Here is a 14,826-nt window from a genome sequence, read left to right as displayed (position 1 = left end):
AGAGCAACCCCTTTATTACTCCCTCCCAGCACCTGAGATTGTGGTGAGGCAGCCTTGGGGTTAAACCTCAAACAGGGCTTCACTTGTGATTCTCTCTGAGCTGACACAACGTAACATGGTACATTTCTAAGAGAAACAGGCCCCTGGTCACCCACCAGGCTAGAGACATGACAAAGTGAAAAATTAATGAGCTTCCAAATCAAGCTTCCCGCATGCTGATCCTCGGGCCCCAGTGTGGTCAGTAGAAGCAGGAGAAAGGAGAGGAAATACAGCAGATTAGGATGAGAAAGCTGCAGCCACCAGCTGTGTGATCAACCTTCTGTGAGTTATTCAAACTTGTCAGCGCCCACAGCAGGCCCTTTGCAGTGGACTGGCAAGATGGGATTAATTTTTAATACTCATGGTTCCCCAGTCCCAGTCCCAAAACAAAGAGACACGCCATGTTTTATTTAGCTTGGAATGCTTCTCATTAACTGCATCCCCTGGTGATTTTTCATCAACTTGCCAAGATAGTTGAACCACTGACGGACTTGTTTTCTTTCATGTGCAATTTTAGGAAGTGTTTCTTTTATTTCCCCCTCTCGCTCCTAACCAATCTTTTAATAAGCAGGAAAACTACCATCTGGGGTGAAAAGGATCATGGTGATTAAGAAGCATGCTTGGACTTCTCTCTTCTATTATGTTCCCTGAGACAGGATAGAGGTGGTGATGCAGCTCTTAGTAAGAAAGAATGATATAATGTTTTTTCTTTCTGCTGCATACGTGCAAAAGCAAAATTCCAGAAAACAAGATTCTCTTGGATTAAGAAACAAGTTATTAAACGTGAAGCAACAGCAAATTCCAAATTTCAAAAACAAATAGCCTATATGGAACACGGATCGTAGGAGAGACGAATTTACAAGGTGAAGCCTTATTCTGAAGGAGCATTCATTAGTGACTGCATTGTATGTTTTGAAACAGCTTTAAACAGAGGTACCCCAGGTGAAGTGCAACCACATTGACAGAAGTACTGCCAAATCTCTGCCTTTCATAAACCATCTAGGACTTACCTTTTCGGAGATCGTTTAAAACTAATCTGAAATGGACAATAGACTGAACCAAATATAAATGAACTCCCAATATAGGTATCAAGGCTGTAAAATAAGACAGGCATGGCTTCCTAAACTCTCTCTCTCTCTCTACTTCCTTTTTGATCTCCCCCAGCAAGAAGGAGAATTTAAACAGCAAATGCCCTTTTGGTTCAGTGTTGGAAAGACTTAACAGAAATATACCAGGAAGCAGGGAGAGAGGTAGAAATTGGGTCTCCTCACCAAGAAATGTGGGTCCTTGAGTGTCTTCACCATGCTGAGACTCAGCATGATCCGAGCTGTAAAATGAAACACTGATCCACAAAGGTAATCTTGGTGGCCCCTCTATGGGCTTCCGTTTAGATGAGAATTTAGAGTCAGATGCAGGTTCAAGTCTTGGTTCTGCCAGTTACTACCTGATGACATGGGCAAATTATTTAATCTCCCTGAGCCTCAGATTGTTCATTTGTAAAAACAGGACAGTGAATAGCTACCCCATAAAATTGTGAGCATTGAATTAGATAGTGTACATAAAGCATTTAGCTAAAGGCTGACATAAAAGCGTTCAAAATTCATCTTTCATTAGTATGATCTAAGAAACTCTCTCATTACTATCCACCATTTTCTTTTAACACTGTCAAGCAGACACTGTGGCTCATTTACAATTTGCCTTTCAATAACACAAGCACACCCTCAGACTATGTAAACATACCTTCCTCCAACCTTAGAACCCACCTTGAAGGTACAGCTGTCTCGTGGTCCTGGACTTGGGCTGCTTACCAACTGTCCCCCGAAGTATGCTTCCAGGGAGTACAGACCCTCGTGTGCTTCAGACAGCAGAGATCTGAGGACAGAAAGTGGAAATCCTTATGACTCAAAAGCCATGAATTCCCAAAGCTAGCAGCCCACTTGCCACTTCAAATTTCCTCCATGCACTTGTAAAACAGAGCTAACCAAGGATTCTTACCAGCCACCTTTCACCTTAGATCCACTCATAATTATTAGACTTTAAGAACTGAGTCCTTCAGCAAAAAAATGTTATGATTTTTTGTGTTGAAACTCCCTGAATTGTTTTTAATATTTCATGTTTCTCAGAATCATAGGTTCATCGGACTTTAAGAATTAGAAGAGACTTTGATAATTCCCCATTTTCATGGTTTAAAAAATGTTAGAAAAACTAAGAGACTTATGTGTAGGAGCTTCAAAGGTTAAGGGCAAAGTGGGGCTTGAATCTAGGCTCTTTCTGATAATTGTCCAAGCAGCCCATAAGCACTTCATGTAGCCATCAAAACAGAGAGTCCTGGATCTTCTCTCCTCTACATAAATTTTGCAGTGGCTTCATTGCCACCTGATGCTGACATCCATGTTGATTTTTGTAAGAGGAAGAATATGATGAATAAGAAAGAAGCTATATTTAAGACGTGTCTCCTCTCCAAACCTTTCCAACAAAATCTTTAGTATGACCTTAAATATTTAGATCTGAATAGTCCATTGTGTTAGCCCCTAGTCTTATGTGCTTATCAAGCACTTGAAATGTGGGTAGTCCCAATTAAGATATGCCATGATTATAACATCCATACTAAATTTTGAAGACTTGGTATGCAAAAAGATATAAAGTATCTCATTATTAATTTGTATATATTACATATTGAAATATTTTAGATATGTTGACTTAAATAAAATACATTATTAAATTAATTTCACATGTTTCTTTTGACTTTTTCAAGTGGCTCAATAGAAAATTTTAAATTACATTTGTGTTCACATTATATTTTGATCGTGAAGTGCTGCTTTTGACGCTGCAATGGCTGTTTTAGAGAAAACAATTATGTGTTTTTATGATAATGATGAGTAAGACAGTATTTTGTTGATGATAAACTGTACATTTTTCACACTTAATTGAATCTGATATTTGTCTTCCAATTAATTAGTATATTTAATAAGGTCATATTTCTTTTCTTTAAAAAGATAACATAAAATCAATGGTGCATCCAAAAATCATTAGTATGTTGGGATAAAGGAGATAGGACATGTAAATCTCCAGAGCTTTGACTTATTTCATGGCAAGTCTTTGCAGAATGTCTATGCCCAAATGCACCATAAAACCTAAGGGAAATATATAACCCAGTTTTAAAACCAATAGTAGTGCTATAAAAAAGTTAAACTCAACAGACATTTATTGAACACCTTCTAAGGTATTGCGCAATGCATCATGAGGACTACAATGGTGAGATTAAACACACTCCCGGCCCTCAAAGAACTTAATTCTGTGAGGATGAATCTGACAAGTGGGTAACTGACATATAAGTGTTATGAGAAACTCAGAGCTGAGGCACAGGGTCACTAAGGCTACACATGCTGTACCTTTGTGTAAATTACAAAAAAAAAAAAAATCCCTTCGGGGTGATGAATTGCACAAAAAGTGTGGGTCCACACACATACACCCTGTGAATGAATTACTACAAGTTTTTCCTTCTCCTTTCAAAAAAGAGAAAGATAACTTAGTTGAGTGTTCAGGGAAGAGGTGACATATGTGGTGTGATTGGTGATTTTGATAGCCAAACATGGAAGAGGGGTGACTTCCTCAAAGAAAGAACAGAAAAGAAAAGAAAAGAACGTGGTTTTTTTCTCTTAACCAATCATCCCCTTTTATGCACTTTATTTACTCATGCCTAAGACATGAGTAAATAAAAATGAACACGAACTAGTCTAAACTTCACAGGGCAACAAGAAGTTGAGTAGGAAAATAGATCCCCTGGAGTCCTATAAAAATATTTTCTAAATAGAGGTAATGTCAAACTCAGCAAATAGAGCCTAAAGCAAATTTCCTTTCTAACCAGTTTGGGGTTTATGTGCAATCATTGTAATTATGTCTATTCCAAAAGATGAGTATTTGCAAAGGCAAAATGGCACCATTTATTAAAATCTTAATAGCCATAGAACTCTGCAAAAAGAAAAAATAAATGGAAACACAATCCAGCCCCTCCTTATGAATATCTCAAAGTTCTTCCCCATACTCTCATCCTCCCTTAAGCTCTAGATCCCAGCTAGGGACCTTTTAGAAAGTATATTCACATGAAACTTTTTTAAACAACTACAGCTGGCAATTGAATCACAACAACAGTTGCTCTAATATGTCACCAAAAGATACTGAGATAAGCAAAAATCCCTCATCCTGTCTGGTCTTCCTATTCCCAGACAGGTATACCTGGTCCGGCACGTCACCACAGGCAAATCCAAGAAAACAGGAAAGACGTCACAGGGGATACTCGGCAGTGCGGGCGCCACCATGTTCGTGTTCACCAGGTATATCTCCAATTGAGAGCCATTGTTGGGGTAAAGAACACCCGACTCCAAACCTAACGCAAAGGAAAGAAATCTCAGGCTGAATAGAATTGTCATCGACACAGGATAGTGTGAAACTGTGCTAAGATCCTGGGGGCAATGTAAGACGTTAAATTTACCCAAGGATTAAATTAATACTCCTAATTTCCTCATAGCTTCTGTATAAAGGAGTTTTCTCATTTATGATTTTATGAAAGAGTTTTCTCTCTTCAGGTTCACCTAAATCCAGAAAAGAATTTTTCAGCCCTCAGATTTACTCTTTACTCTGCTGGGGATGGATATTCAAAGGAATGATGTAGAAGCTCCCAAGTAGAGGACTGTCTTTAAGGAAGATAGCCAAGGTTCTGGGAGATGCATTGCTGAGCACTATGCTACACACTTCCACATCATCTCATGCAGAAATCCCAGAGTCCCATCCCACAGCCTGGAATGGGAAAGTGGACACAGATGTGTCATGGCACACTGTGCTTTGCTTCCGTGACATTAGCAAGCCAGTATCTAGAAAGACAGAAATTGGTCCGTCTGTTCATCTCCCTTCAGGCCCACTTTTACACCTGTCCTTAGACAACGAAGAAAACCAAAGACTCACATTCTTTAGGATTGTGGGTCAATACTTAAGAAACATGCACTTGGTAAAACCCCAACCTACCATCAAAAATGACTGTAATCCACGTTCCCCCTGCAAGGCTACCTTCTTCAGGTTCAATATGTAAACTCAGGTGAGGTACTGTAAGTAAGTGGAAAAAAACATTGGTTTTGAAGGTCAGATTCAACCACTACCTTCCCCAATATTTTAAAGCAAAATTTAACCTGCATTAGAATCACTAGAAAGGTTTGATTAAGCACAGGTTGCTGCGCCATATCCCCAGAGTTTCTGGCTCAGTAGGTCTGGGGCAGGCCCAAGAACTTACATTTCTAACCAGGTGCTGCTGGTGTGGGAAACACATCATCGGAAGCCCCATTTTAAGGAAAATTTTAACCAATTCTTCTCATCTTAGACATTCAAAAACCCTGCATTCATCAGGACAATTCTGAATTTCTACTTCCTTTGGAAAGAGCCTCAGGGACATATTTGGGTCCTAATGAAACCCATACTATCTCTCTGTGCTCTCTTTTCCACTCTTTAATCAGGTGGCCATATTTCCCTATAAAGATCACCAATTATCTCCAGTCCCGGAGAGAAAAAAAAGACTTCCATTAGGTTTGTGCAGAAGTAATTGCTGTTTTGCATTCTTTTTAATGGCAAAACTGCAATTACTTTTGCACCAACCTAATAGAAGCTGTTCCTATTTCAATTCTCCTGCTTAATATACTGTCCTCTAGTTTCCCCTCATGATGAGAATGTCTTCCCAAATGAATACAAAATTCCCTAGATTTTTGCCGTGCCTGCTGAGAGAGGGGATGAAGCATGGATCATTGCTGGAATTTCCTTTTGTTTAAAAAAAAAAAAGTAAGGAATTTATATGCTAGGCTAGATTGGATTCTCCCATATAGATCACCAGCTAAGCATGGGCCTTAATCAATCCCTCCATCTTTGAAGATGTTCCTGGACATGGCTTGATGAAGGAAAGGCCAAGTTAAGGAAGCCAGCAAAACTCACTCAGCTGCTCAGTGAGGTAATAAACAAGGAAAGTGTTACCGACAGAACTATTTATAGTTTCTTTATCAGAAACTGTGTCTAGCCCAGGACTTCCATATACAGTTATTCTCATGACGCACTTCACATCTGAGGGTGGTGGGGAACCATGGCACATTAGCACAGCCATTTATGGCAGCCCCAGCCAGACTAGACCTTCCTCCAAAGATGATTAGATACCTCTATCTAAAGAAGCCCAAAAACAAATGCCATAAAAAATACAGAGGATAACCCCCATTCACAGAGAAAATTGAACAGATGATTTGAGATAACACAAGCAGTCTAATTATTACGACAAGTTATTCTCTTTGGGAAGGTCGGGCAGTAAAATCTAAAAAGAATTACATCACGTAGCCCAAAAGGAATTATAAAAGAAAGATTATAAGTTATTGTTAAAAGCTCTGCATCATCACTGGCCATTAAAAACTGAAGTATACAGTCATAACATTTCAGTATGTAACCTCAACTGTTAAACAACAACCAAAAAAACCAATTATCCAACAGATAATTTAAACCCAAAAGCAAATACTTTAACACCTCCTCTAAAAACAATATTTTTAATTCAATTTTTTGATTGGCAAGTTAAAAATGCATATATTTATGGTATACAACCAAAATAATACTTCAAGTTTCAATATTAGTTCTCAAGGTAACCTATTGTGTTATCTATAACTCCTTCAAAACACATTCTACTGACCTGCCAAAAGTAGTGCTTCAACACCCATCAGAGAGATCAGCCACGCAGTCATCCTGTCCACTTAAATCAATACTCTTAAGATTGCTCAGACATTAAAAACATTTTCAGTTTTGATTGGAGCAGCATAGCTTTTGTGCCTTCTAAAAAATAAAAGACGTAAAAAAATTACCATTTTGTTTACATACTATTATTTTGCTATACTGAAACCTGGAAAATTAAGGAGATGAGGTAAACATGGCCTTAGTGTCTTCAAATGGACCCACCATCTTTCCAAGTTCAGGAGAAAAGGATCGTCTAAGAACCTTGCATAAAATCATCCCCACTCTGCCCTCCATGTGCCACCAGCTTATTGTATGCGTGTCCCATCAACTCATTTTAAGCTAGATAAATAATAATAACCTTTTTCATTAACTCATAATTGAATAGAAGCATGCTTTAAAAAGAATTCTAGAAATTACAATTCTAGATCCTGGTGGGGTGGAGTCTGTTTTGCTTTGCCCTGTGCTACCGTTCCAGCTTTCCCTCGTGCTGCTCTCCAGTTTGAACCCTGCACTGCAGCCACGCTGTTCTCACCGTCACTCAGACAAGCCTTCCACACATCAGCCTCTGCCTTGGCCCCTGCTGGTCCCTTCCTGGATTCCCTCAACTCTCTCCGTGGCCTCAGGAGATCCTGGCGCACCTTCGTGGGGCTGCTCAGGAGCCCCTCCTCCGCTGATTCTTTCCTCGGCTATTTCCACAGCCTTCCTAGTGTGAAAGTGTGAAGGTCCCACACAGGGCTTAGTACATTGGAGTGGATGAATACATATTTAAATACCCTAAATCTGGGTTTACCTAATCTGAGATGAACAGCTTGCACTCTCCTGTGGGATGGCAGAGTCCTTGGAAGCCTGGCGGAAAAGTTACGCCTTTGCACCCTGACGCCTGCTCTAGGGAGGGTGCTGAGCTGCTCTCCAGCACCCCATGGCAGAGGGCATAGACAAAATCCTCTTAAAAATAGCGCCTCTGAAATTTTCTGAAAGTTTGAAAATTACAGAATTAAACAACCACATGTACTACTAAATACACGTTTTACATATATATTTAATTATGTTTATGTTTATTACATATACTAATATAAATATATTTAATATATATACACACACACACTTTGTGTGGGGGGGTGTGGTGGGGGCAGGGTCTCATTCTGTCATTCAGGCTGGAGTGGCATGATGTCAGTTCACTGTAACCTCCACCTCCCAGATTCAAGAGATTCTTATGCCTCAGCCTCCCAAGTAGCTGGGATTAGAGGTGTGTGCCACCACGCCCGGCTAATTTTTGTATTTTTTGTAGAGATGAGTTTCCACCATGATAGCCAGGTTGGTCTTGAACTCTTGGCCTCAAGTGATCTCCCTGCCTCAGCCTCCCAAAGTGCTGGGATTACAGGCGTGAGCCACCACACCTGGCCATTTAATTTATATTTTTAAGAAAATACTGAGATTAGCAGAGGTAGTTACATCATTTCTGAAAACATAAAAGCCACAAAACACTCCCCCCCAAAAAAAAATCTGCAAAAAACTTGCAATAAACTTACCTTACAGGCATGTTCTGATTGAGACAGTTCAAAATCTATAATCACATCTATTTAATACAACACTGCAAACATTTATTTTATGCCCACTACATGCTAAGCACTGTACTAAGAGTTGGGAAAACAAACAGATAGTCCGTGTACCTGCCCCCACTCAACCCCCGTCATTACCAGATAAGGTAAGTGTGGAGGCTACTTGGATTTAAGAAAGGAATTCTAGTATTTTCAAGTGGATTCAGCAAGTGTTCCTTTTCGTTGCAAAATTCCCAAACTTTTACATCTATTTGAAATAGAATTCAACTTATAAATATTCCATTTTCAGAATACATCTACTGCATAGGGAAAAGTACCCAAGTGTATTTGCTACTTAGTCCAAAAGCACAAGATCTGACTTGCTTGTTACACAGACAAAATATACTCAGCACGGGAGAGTCTATTTTCAATCTGGCTACATGACTTTAACATTTCTTCTTAACGCCTACTCCCAAGCTTAGAACAATAGAAATGAACATTCTCACATTGGTTTTCTTAAAACCCTACATTCAAAACAGCATCTTTTTCATGTCAATTATAAATGTAATTTTTTATTAGTCTATCTACTAATTCTTCCTAAAAATAAACTCAAACTCTTATTTCTCATAACTAAAATTTTTCAACCACAGAGGAGAGCTGTGTGCATTTATTTAGTCACGTTTTTGTTCTCCTCCTCTCTCCCTCCTCTCTCTGCTCTCACTCCCTCTTCCCTTCTTCTTCCCTTCCCTCTCAGCTGCTCCTTTGGGACATCGAGGAACAAAGCTGCAAGGCACTGCTATAGATCTCCCATTTCTTCCTTTTGTTCACCAGAACGTTAACAAGAGATACAACACCTAGAAAACAGAGAGCAGAGACTTTTCTGGATCAAACAGTACCTTTTTTTTTTTCTGTTTCTGTCTCCTTGTGACTCAGGGAGAAATGATCCTTTCTTTCTAAGTGATCTTATTTCTCTCTGTCAAGAACCGACGGCCGTGTTATCTGGTTAGAGCTCAGCCTGAAGCAACCACGCAGGTAACTTGCTCACGTTAGACTATAACTCACCTAACTCGTTTGTGTCCCAGCCAAATATGTACCAGAGTAAAAGTTCAGACCTGACCATGGGCAAGTTTAATGATTAACACAAGCCACTCAGGCTTTTTCCTCAGGGCTCGTTAGTAATGACCAAAGAAAAAAATGTCTTACATTTTTCTCCACTTACTGCATGTACCCCAGATAAGAATTTTAAGTAAATTCCACCCAGTGAGACAAACAGGCATTCAACACTGAAAGAAATTGCCAGCAAATCAGTGATTGAACAGAGGGCCCAAGAGAAAGGACCACTAGAGGGCTGATCCCCATTCATGAACAGTCTCTCACTCTTCATCCTGAAGAGTGACTCATAAATATCATGTTATGGGCTGTTATTCATATACCCACTGGAGGGGTATGGGTCTAAAGAAGTACAGAAGGGAAGTGACTTGGTCAAAGTCTTGCTGAGAAAGGGTTGATTGATTCTCTTCATTTTTCTACTCTTCATCCTCCCTCTTGACCTTGCTTTTTCAACCAAGAGGAAGTCCTTGACTTGTACTCATCACTTTCCAGTTGTACCCAGACCATGGGCCTCAGTCATTGGTTGAACCGGTGGGCTTAGGAAGGTCAACACCACCTTCTTACTTGGTACATGTCTGACTTCTCTGTTCCTGTCCCACTGCCCATTCTGATTCACATCCCCCGATTCCTGATCATGTTCGTCTATGTCTGGCGATACCTGACCAGAAGATGTCCTCATCTTCTATCCTCACCCTTTCCTTTGAAGGAGAAGTCATTTTGGTAAAATTTGATAGCCCTGAGTCTCCACCTTCAAGGACCAGCAGTAGACCTGGAGAAGCATCTCCAGCAAAACCAGATTAAACCCATGGAAATACGACCACAACTCTGATGAGAGTAGTAAAACTATCCTCTAGAAAGTGTGGAAGTTTACATCAACTCTGCTGTATATCACAATCCATGACAAGCCAAATCCGTGTTTGGCAATCCGTGACAAGCCAAAAAATTTTTGTAGCCCTGCAGGCAGTGGTGTAGAGAGAGGGTGCTTGGCCCGATTGGGGCAGGTAGGAGTCAGTCACCCCCACCCTACCACCTGCTGCCTGCTGAACCTCTCTCAGTTTCCACTCTGGATCTCTCCCATGCAGGTCAACAAGCATCATGTGAACCACCTTTGTGTGCCTGGCATGTGGGTAATGGGAAGGAGGGGGCAAACTAGTTTGGGGGTGATAGTCAAAGGAGATTTCAACATTATTAGTAACTTTTATTTTTATAAAAATGATATTCATGAATCACTTAGATAATTCGAAGTTATATTTTTAAAGAATATGACACAGTTTCTGCCTTCAAACTGCTTACCATCTGGCAGAGGAAACAGGAATATAATCAGATTATTTTACTATATTGTAGAATCTCCTGATAAGTTTCCTAAGACTTACGTTTTATTTCTTGCTATTTCAGCAAGAGGTTTTCATAAATTAGCCCCACATCTATCCTTGGCTAAACAGCCTATAATAAATATTTATCAGTATTTTTGGCAGCCTAGCTATCAAGGCCTCATCCTAAAATTGCCCCAATTTTCTTGTGAGGAGATAGCCACCTCTCTACTGTGGACTAGAAGAATCCTAATAACACCCAGGACTTTGGTTTCTGTGCTCTGTGTTCTAGGAATTTCATGGTGGACAATCAAGCTCTACTGTAAAAGAAATAAAGGACAATGAGTCATTTCTTGCCTAGAGAAGGGGATTGCTATACCTAAACTTATTGATAATTGAGTAGTTGGTGTAAATGAATAGGGTAGAAGCCCAAGGAGATTGGTTGAAGCAATGAAGAGAAATAGGGATGTCAGTATAAGGGATCAGGTTCATCCTTTAATCTTATGGGTAATTATAATTTGTTGCAGTACAAGTTGAACTAATCGTTGTTGAATGGAAATTAATCGATTACTAATTAGATGAATGGAGATTGGTGGTAGTATGGTGGGAAATAAAATGATTAACACAACATAGACCTAGAATTGTCGGGGTAGTAAAAGAGGTTTTTGTGCTCTGTGTTCTAGGAATTTCCTGGTGGGCAATCAAGCTCTACTGTAAAAGAAATAAAGGACAATGAGACAATGAGTCATTTCTTGCCTCAAGGCCTAAAAGGAAATGTTGTAGATCTCTAGAGAAAGTGGCTATACCACATGAAGCTTTGGGGAGCCTCCAGCATTCCTGTCATTGAGCCCCATGGACTATAAGCCCCTTATACTCCAAAGCCTTTTTCACATAGAAATTCTAAAGCCTTGAGCTCAAATCTCTGAAAATGCTCCTCAGGAGGCAGCCTGAGCGCCATCCCTCTGCTATTTCAAGGAGGGTAGCCATGCCCACCACAGACATTGAAAATATTCTACAAGAAGTAATTCCTATGAGTGCTTATGAAATTCTCAGCACAAAAATTGTTACCCAGGCCTATGATGCAAACTCAGGGAGGTCAAGATAGAGGGTCAATCTCTGATCCCTTTCTCTTGGATTCTAACGCTGCTCTGAATTCCTGGAAAACTGTAGGGGCCCATGAGAATGCACTTTGCAGATCTCCAATTACAAGCATAATTGATCAAGGGCCTAGTTTCATTGTCGTAAAATTCACCACTGCATTTGGACCAAGGCCACCCTTCTACAGGCTGCTCCCAGCCAAGGACTGAATGTGGCAGGGATAGTAAGACAGGTCCATCCAGAGGAGACACAGGACTCCTCCGGCGGCGACTTTGCCTTAAAGCCTCCTTGATGACCTTGCTGAACCTTCCTAGAGTATGCGGCAGCCTAGGATGCTTCCACCCCTCTCTCTTTCACTGTGGTCAGACTGGCAGCTTGCCCAGTGTTCTCCACTTCCAACCCCATCTTTTCTCACAGGCACCACCTCAATAAAATCCTTGCACATTTCATCCTGTTTTATCATGTGCTTCTCAGAGGACCCAGACTAACACAGGAAGCCTGTGGTAGGAGAACACAATTGATTGGGACTTTGGACTGTGCATTAGTGGCCCTAAGAATGGTGTCAATGGTGAAGATTCTTTAGAAGGGTTCACAGGCTATGGATTAAAACAACGGAAGCCAGAATAGAAGAGCAAGGATGAAACAAGCATCATCTAAGAAACTCTGAAATTAGCATACTGGATACCTTTCATTTAACCCTCCAGACCTATTCTCTACCCTTCTTCACCCTGCTGTGTGCCCTTGGAGGGTGACCTGTGTGGGCTGCACCAATGTGCTTCCTTGCCCACTGGCATCTGGTTGGTTTCACAAATGGAGGCCACAACCAGGATCCCAGAGGAAGGGGCAGAGAGACAAGATGTGATAAGCGTATTTTCCCGCACTTCCATTCCTACTACATCTCAGCTTCTGACAGAGGGTCCTTTTCATATAGCACCCTCGCCCTCATTCTCTCACTCTCTCTGCAGGTTCTGGTGCCCCTCCTCTCTTTATTTCTTCAGGCCTAAGGGTGGTAACAGCTCCTAGTGTTCCTAGCTTGCATCACTGCACCATCCCTTCTTGCTCTTGCTAAACCTTGGCCACACCTCTTAGAAATAATGTCTTTGTTATTTATTATTTTTTCAGTGTACACATGCCATCTCTCTGGTCCTAGTGAGACCCTAACTAGAATAGATAAGCTCTAAGAGATAGCTAAGTTCATACATGGGCCAAGGTAGAGTTCAAGGTCATCAAAATGTGGATGCAACTATAAATATGCCCCCATGTGTATGCATAGGCTGGCGATGCCAGCCAACACTGAAGTTATACACATCATTCCCAAAAAGGATGGTATGGTTCTTAAGGGGAAAAAAATTCTTTGTATCCCTTCATATCCCAAAACATTTTACCCTGTCCCTTATGTAGAGCAGGTACACAGTAACATGGATAGGAATGTCTTAAGAACCCATTTGAGGAAAAACCCTCTGGAGTGGATGAAGGCAACAAAAGTCAAATGTACGTTTTAAGTGGAAACTAAGAATGCTCAATGCATTTCTGCTCTTTTATCTTTCTCCTCATCAAACTTGTTTTGTTATGTTCTCTTCAACTTACAGGCATTTCTGACAGAAGGCAGGTGGGTCATCCAGAGAGCAGAACACCGGCATGGCCCTTTTATCTAGGTGAGAGCTTCACTGGGCAGGAGGGGCGCTGAAGCAGGCTTTCCTATGCTTCTGCAGGCTCATCCCGTGGAGCTGTGGCCCAGCTACACCCTCATATTCTCTGCAGCATCAGAATCCTCCCCAGGAAATTCCCCTTTTACCTGTCTGGGATTGACCCAACTCTTCCTCCTTCACTTTTCTCAAATTTTCTCTGTCTCCTTTCTTGATGGAGACACAAAACTCAGGCAATTACATTCCCTGTGGTTTAATATCATATTTCTGATTAAATTGAGAGCCTAAGAGAATGAGTACATAGGCTCAAATTTGAAGGGAAAATATATCGGTTCCACCAGAAGGTCTAAGCTATGTGTAAAATATTTACTTTAGACAAGGTTTATTATTTAAGTTTCTTTAGACAAGTTTTCTTTCCCACTAAGTAAACCTACTCAAAAGTAATTTATCATTATTGTCTCTGTCCTAAATCCTTTTTGCTCATTATCTTATTTTGAGAACAATGATTCCTCTTATCCAGAAGCCAAACAGTGGTGACCTCCATCCTGGAAAGTCCTGCAAACCTGATGAAAAGTCCTGAAAACCAACAAGGCCACTGGGCAGCACAGGTGCAAATAGCTTACAAAGCTCTAGTGGGTAGCATTGAAATACAGGTAGTTCCTCACTGGGACAAGTAGAGCAACTGGCTACTCTAACATGCCGTGGTCTGGAGGCATCAGTGCTATACACTGCAACCGTCCTGATGGCATCATTGGATTACAGCACTCAACATAAATAGTTCATAGTGGTGACATAAAATCATCAGAAAACTATGAAATTAAGGCCAGGCACAGTGGCTCACACCTGTAATCCCAGCCCTTTGGGAGGCTGACGTGAGTGCATTGCTTGAGCTCAGGCATTCGAGACCAGCCTAGCCAACATGGCGAAATCCTGTATCTACTAAAAATACAAAAAATTAGCCAGGCATGGTGCTGTGCACGTATAATCCCAGCAATTCAGGAACTGAGGTGGGAGAATCACTTGAACCTGGAAGAAGGAGGCTGCAGTGAGCCGAGACTGCACCACTGCACTCCAGCCTGGGCAACAGAGTGAGACCCTGTCTCAAAAAATAATAATAAAATAAAATAAAAAGAAAGCTATGAAATCAAGTTCACATTTAACTATAAGGTGACCAGCTGTCCCAATCTGCCTGAGCCTGGGAGCTTTCCCAAGACCCAGAACTTTTAGTGCTAAAAGAGGGAAAGTCTCACATGGGTAATCACCCTGCATCTGAGAAAGCAGGGAAATAAGTTCAATACACTTTAGACAGATCTTATTCCAGAAAAATTAAACATTTTC

General features: G+C 40.8%; 1 protein-coding gene across 1 annotated transcript in view; it reads right to left on the bottom strand.

Moving 5' to 3' along the window:
• LOC105490872 (PKHD1 ciliary IPT domain containing fibrocystin/polyductin) overlaps positions 1-9,392 on the bottom strand; it is a 472,028-nt gene extending 462,636 nt beyond the window's left edge. The window contains 5 exon segments of the mRNA XM_071096950.1: positions 1,803-1,911; positions 4,276-4,426; positions 5,062-5,139; positions 6,746-6,885; positions 9,221-9,392. Of these exon segments, the coding sequence (XP_070953051.1) occupies positions 1,803-1,911; positions 4,276-4,426; positions 5,062-5,139; positions 6,746-6,797 (390 nt within the window). The 5' untranslated portion in view covers positions 6,798-6,885; positions 9,221-9,392.
• Between the last annotated feature and the right edge of the window lie 5,434 nt (positions 9,393-14,826).

The sequence above is a fragment of the Macaca nemestrina genome, chromosome 5, assembly GCF_043159975.1.
Source record: "Macaca nemestrina isolate mMacNem1 chromosome 5, mMacNem.hap1, whole genome shotgun sequence".
Lineage (NCBI taxonomy): Eukaryota > Metazoa > Chordata > Mammalia > Primates > Cercopithecidae > Macaca > Macaca nemestrina.
The sequence above is the reverse complement of the archived record's forward strand: the minus strand, read 5'-3'. Positions and strand labels throughout refer to the sequence as shown.